Source organism: Leptinotarsa decemlineata, unplaced genomic scaffold (assembly GCF_025532065.1).
Source record: "Leptinotarsa decemlineata unplaced genomic scaffold, Ldec_3_MD MMD2_tig00026354_RagTag_RagTag, whole genome shotgun sequence".
Classification (NCBI taxonomy): Eukaryota; Metazoa; Arthropoda; class Insecta; order Coleoptera; family Chrysomelidae; genus Leptinotarsa; species Leptinotarsa decemlineata.
In genome coordinates this window covers 5,426,269-5,432,272 of record NW_027412702.1, presented here as the reverse complement: position 1 = coordinate 5,432,272, position 6,004 = coordinate 5,426,269, and the positions used below count along the sequence as shown (strand labels likewise).

At 32.3% G+C, this 6,004-nt stretch overlaps 1 protein-coding gene across 8 annotated transcripts in view; it reads right to left on the bottom strand.

The window, feature by feature from the left end:
* Positions 1-2,876: 2,876 nt before the first annotated feature.
* LOC111516195 (uncharacterized) overlaps positions 2,877-6,004 on the bottom strand; it is a 29,376-nt gene continuing 26,248 nt past the window's right edge. For 4 of the 8 annotated variants that reach the window (XM_074184138.1, XM_074184136.1, XM_074184137.1 and 1 more), the window contains 2 exons: positions 3,217-3,400; positions 2,877-3,134 (listed from right to left, as the gene is read on the bottom strand). In XM_074184138.1, coding sequence (XP_074040239.1) covers positions 2,909-3,134; positions 3,217-3,400 — 410 coding nt within the window. In that variant the 3' untranslated portion in view covers positions 2,877-2,908. Of the gene's footprint in view, positions 3,135-3,216; positions 3,498-6,004 lie in introns of those variants that run through there. The other 4 variants (XR_012467792.1, XM_074184140.1, XM_074184141.1 and 1 more) reach the window with 3 other exon arrangements.

Below are 6,004 nucleotides of genomic sequence, written 5' to 3'. Positions count from 1 at the left end.
GTTGGAAATAAATCCTTGAAAATCTAATATTTCGTGTTTATTTTGTGAATTACTTTAGCAGTGAGAGACAGTCGGTTTTTGACGTTGAAAAACATACTTTTTTCACGGGAAAAAAGTAATTACGCATCAATAGAGATGCAGAAATGCCAAGTTTTTTGACAGTTGTACAAAATAGCTATTTATGATATGAGTGTTAAAAGTAAGGTTTCATTTTGTGAGTGAAAAAGTTTGTGAAATGAGCGTAGCGAGTTGAGAAATTTCACGAATAAAATGAAACTTACTTTCAACACATATTAACACAAATATCATACAATGTTTTCATAATAGAATTGATACTTGAATTGAAGGGGTTATATTTTTAGGAGTGATTAATTTTTTGGGAAAGAAAGTTTTTGGCTTTCTACTACTCCAAAGTAGTAGAAAACCAAAAACTTTCTTTCCCAAAGAATAGGTACATTTATTATTTCTATAAAACACATTTCAACATCTCTTGACAGTTAACTATTTTCATGTTATCGCATATGCTGTGAAGTGGCCGTGTCAGGTAACGCTGAGTAACCCGGTTTCCAAAGAACAGTATTGTTTAAAGCTTATGCGTTTTATTTAAAGTCACATTTAAAGTTCTTACGATTGAACAAGTCCAGAGGTTTATAAATGAGGCGCCAGATGAAAAATATTTGATAATAAAAGTTGCTACTATTTTCGGAATATATGGAGACGGCCGACGAGAAGAGCTGTGCCATTTATTAATAGAAGACATTAAATTAATGGATGAATCATTGATTGTTCAAATTCCAAATACAAAAACGAAAATAGGTCGTTCTTTTTGCATTGTTGGAAAAAACATTGAATATTTTAATAAATACTTTGCATTACGCCCTTTTATATCAATCGTCAACGTTTTTTTTCTGATATACTCAAATTATAAATGCAGTGCCAATCCAGTTGGTATAAACACGTTTGGAAAATGCTCCTTACCATTGCCGAGTTTCTGAACTTCTCGGAACCAAAGGAATATACAGGTCACTGTTTCAGAAAGCCTTCTGCTTCTTTGCTAGCAGAATCAGGAACAAATATAACAGATATTAAGAAGCACGGAGGATGGAAGTCTACAACAGTAGCTGAGGGTTACATCATATATATATATATATATATATATATATATATATATATATATATATATGATTGATTGATATAAAAAGGCTATTGCTGAAAGAATAATTCCAACACCTAGCTCCAGCATTACAGCACAGTCCTCTTCACTTCAAGAATTAAATGTTAATGCCCATGAAATTGTCAACTCAGCTAGTTCAAATATATTACAAGGCTCTTCAACATCGCAAGTTATCAATATATCAGCAGTTGTTCTAATTGTACTTTTCATATTAATGTTCACAAATAATAATAATAGTAATATAATTAATGTATATAATACATTTGTAACGTAATTTCATTGTATCTATATCTATTGTTCATAATAAAACTTCCTTGAAAATTTAATAATTATGTTTTGTTTATTGCTATTTAATCGAAAAAAATCGAGTTAAAAATATTTTTAACACATACTTTCTAAACACCATCTTTAGATACTCTTGACAACCATTAAAAATGTCACTTATATATCAGAAAAAGTAATATTTCATTTCGAAGATTTGTTAACTACATTATTTAATCAATATTAGGTCAATTTCTGTTTCTGCTTCCCAATGTCCAGTGGCGTATCCGGAATTATCTCCCAACATTTGTGTTGAGTTTATTTCACTCTGAAATATTTCGAAATTTGAATCTTGAAAATGATACATTTTTTGAAACAATTTTTATCATAAACTTTGAACCACTAGGTATTTACCTATAATACTACAACCCTCCATGTAACCTAAACTACTATAACCCCATATTTTCACTGAGAAGTTAGATCTTGAATGAAATATACTAGTTGATTTGGAGAGTCAAGAAAAATTGTTTTCGAATTTCGATTAATCCAGTGTTAGAATAAAAGACTATGGTGAAATTATTCGATAATGAAAAATCTGAAACTATTCAAATGAGTTTTTATTGGAAATGGGACGAGTGAATAAATCAGCTTTTTGACCTCATTTTTTATATAACTTCTGTCATATCAAACTAACTTTGATACGCCATGCTTGTACTGGTCCGTGTGTATCAGAGATATAATAAAAGTGTACCGAAATAAAAATAACTTCACTTCTTCACTCATGTAAGATTTTTGATTGTTTCGAAAATACCAAGTGTCTTCATATTTATTGTGTAAAAATAAAAATTACTTGATTGCAGGAATCCGTTACAATACATTGAAAAAATAATAGCTTTTTGATGGTGTAAAAAAACGTTAATATCAATGTAAAATGTATGTTGGTTTTATAAGATCAAGCTCCGTGTACAAATTAATTGTTTCAAATATGTTTACTGGAAAAATTTGCGTAAATGGCTAAAAGTTTTTATTTGAAAGTGTCTTCAGACTATACATTTCTTTCACAAATATATCTAGATAACACCCCTACACTGGCATGTGGCACGAATACAACGATTCACAAGTGTCACCAATTTCACCAAAATCACCTCTTTTATGAAAAGGAGTTAACGAAGTCGCACCTTTGAAATAGCTGACAGGATGTTTTTTCGTGCTCCCATACTAATAGATTTGATATTTATATTCAAATATGTTATATAATATACTACGTTATCAACAAAGATCTAGATTACTATCAGTAGTTGTTTAAACTATGGAGAATTTGCCTTTTTAATTTCATCCTCCACTGTAATTATAATCTCTTCCAAATTGCTATCATCAGTTCACCAACATTCAGAGTATATCTGGCATCACATTTGAGGGTGTGATGAAATTGAAAAAAAAATTAATAAAATATAAATTTATTGAATGTACAATTCAAACAGCAAAATCCTTCAAGGCATCTATGATAATTTCATCTCTGACTTTCTCAACTTCATCTTTATGACTGTGCATATTTACTTGATGAGACCGAAATTGATATTCACGACAAAACTGTTCTGAACATTCTTCACACTGGTACTTCTTTGGTTTTGAAGCATGATGTTCCATATGCGCATCCAATTCTTCCTGGCTCTTCGCGACTTTCCAACACTCACCGCACCTAAAATCATTTGAATACTTTTGATTTATGTTAAAGAATTATAATTGAATATCTTTCTGCGGGAATTTGAAAACGTTCTTACCTGAACTTATAGTGTGGTTTATTATTATGTAACTTCTCATGTCTTAGTTTGTTTCCATGTGTAGAATACGTCATTTCGCAGTATTTACATTTATAACGATATAAATCAATGTGCGTTTCAAGATGTCTCCTATAGTGAAATACTCCTTTCACCGTCTTCAAGCAATATTTGCACGTTATTGGTGCTATAATAAAATGATCCCGTGAATACCAATTCCTTTTATTATAAAAAGTGGATATGTTGACTGTATTCAAACAAAAATAAAATTTTCCAGTTGAATGCTAAAAGTACATTGCCAAAGATGAGAATTCAGGTAAAGTCATGATCTCTATGAGAAATATTGCAAGCAAATCTTAAATAAGTATTTTGAATTTTCTGTAGTTATCTCTATTGTAGCTTTGGAAGATTCCCAAATTTTTTGTATCAAGATAGAGAGAAGTATAAAACCAAAACCCTTTTTTTGTCAAAAATTCCTCTCTTTAAAATATACTTTATCATTTTAAACAAGATTCCTATGGCTGGGATTTAACCAAATAAGCGAATGAATGTTATTTGGAACTGTCATCGATGACATGGGTGGTTTTAACTCATTCCGCGACAAAAATTAGTAATTTTATGAACGAATTGAGTGTGTTTTCTTATAATGTTATCCGTAATCGGGACTGAAGAGCCGATGAGGCAAGTGTCTTACGGCGAAACATCGGATGTCTACCAGTGAGGATGACAGTGTTTCTTGTAAAAGAAATTTTGCTTCCTTCATTTATTATATAGTGTAGGAATTCTGTGTAGATTCTGCCAGCCGACTGCAGTTAAGTATGATTGGTCAGCGTAAGAAGGCTTGTTTATTTTACCCAATAGATGCAGATGTGCATAGTGATCATGCTTTGATCACACATATGTCTTTGTTTGAAATGCTTTGTTTGTTGGATGGATATAGTTTAGATACAAAATGATCTTGTTTAGCCAAAGTACCTGTGAAAATGATAAGGTTTAGAAATAAAAACTATATTATTCACTTGTTTTGTATTCTGTGAATTTTTTTAGTTCAAAACATAAATCAAGTGGAGATAACAATTATTTATAAACCCCCAGGAGAGGTTTATATACCTCCAAGAGGTTAATAAATAATTGATGAAAAGTTACAACAAAGAATATAACAAATTCATTAGTGATACCATCATTTTTCAATTATGAAGTACCTCAAGGTTGTGTGATAAGTAGAATTTGGAACCTCTGACGTAAAATGATGATGCTAACTTGGTTAGCGAAACGCGCGTCGAGAGACAGCATTTTTGTTCTAGTTAGTTCTTATTGGTAGATACAATTCACAACTTAAAGGAACTTTACATGTAATATATTATAATGCTCTGAATTGGAAAGAAATGAAAGGAATTATTTATCAAGTTTTACTTTACATAAAGACTTGGTTTGATTTTTGGGAAAGAGGGGTTTTGGCTTTCTATTTCTCATCTATCTCCCCATCTTTATACAAAAAAGTAAGAACCTTTCAAAGAAAGGAAAGAAGCAATCGATTTCGAAAATGTGATTCTATAAAAAGATGTGTAGATCATACAAAGAAGTAACTTTCAGACACAAACTGGAAGAAAAAGCCCTCTAGAAACAGCTACTTTTATATAAACATTGGATTATACAAAATCAAAATACTTTTGGAATAAACAGAATATTACAAAATCCATTCTTCTCTATTCAGTTTGTGCTACTCAATATAGTAAATGAAAGAGGTAACATTTCACTTAAATGGAACACTGTCATCCTCACTGGTAGATATCCGATGTTTTGCCATAAGACACTTGCCTTGCCGGCTCTTCAGTACCAAATATGGATAACATTATAAGAAAAATCACTTGATTCATTATATCGGAACTTTACGTCATGAATGAGTACAATAAACTCATGTCATCGATTTCTGTAAGTAATGACATTTATTATTCTATATCTAAATTATTATGTCCTCACTGAGTTATAGTAATTTAGAATTGAATAGAGTGAAACAAACTTTTCTCCATAATTGAAAAGAATTGGCAAGTATATCATTGAGTGGTTTAAGAATACAATCAGTAAGACAATTTCCCATGACGAAAGTGAGATATTCAATAATATAATATATGATATAATCTGTGAGCAGATCACTACCAACACTAACAATGATAAAGGTTTTCTCTTTGGTGAAGGACCGTTTTTTAAAAAGATTCAAATAAGAAGTTAGGAATAATGGCTTAGAGACCTATATTAGTTTTTAAAAGGTTAGGTTAGGTCCACAGCAACCCGCAAGGGTTTATTGTGGCTCACACCTATTCACACTCGACCAAATAAACCCAGCTTCTTAACGAAGCCGATCAGTTTTTATGGTGAGTGGTCTTTCAGGTCAGATGGTGAGAGTACGGCTCTGCCGAACTCTAAAAACCTAATTCGGTCCCCAGCAGGGCAGGCACAAAGTATATGCTCTGCTGTTTCATCGTTAATGAGGTAGTCGGATAGTCAAGGTGCACGATTCCCTCCTTAATACCTGCAAAAACTTTCCCATATGAGGGTTTTTGCACGTCAGCCACACCTGATGATGCCTCAGATTCAACCGTGCAAGGCTTTTTCGCCTCTGGTTTTGGCGAATCATCACTTGAGCGCAAACGTTTGCTAACCTGCTCATGGGAGGTTTGTTCCTCCACCTGAGACAGATTCTGCGTACGTCGCTCAAGAATTTGGTGCAAGGCGGTTTCATAAGGTACCCCGCCCTTGAGGAGACGACTCAGTCGTTTCCTGGCTGCACCAC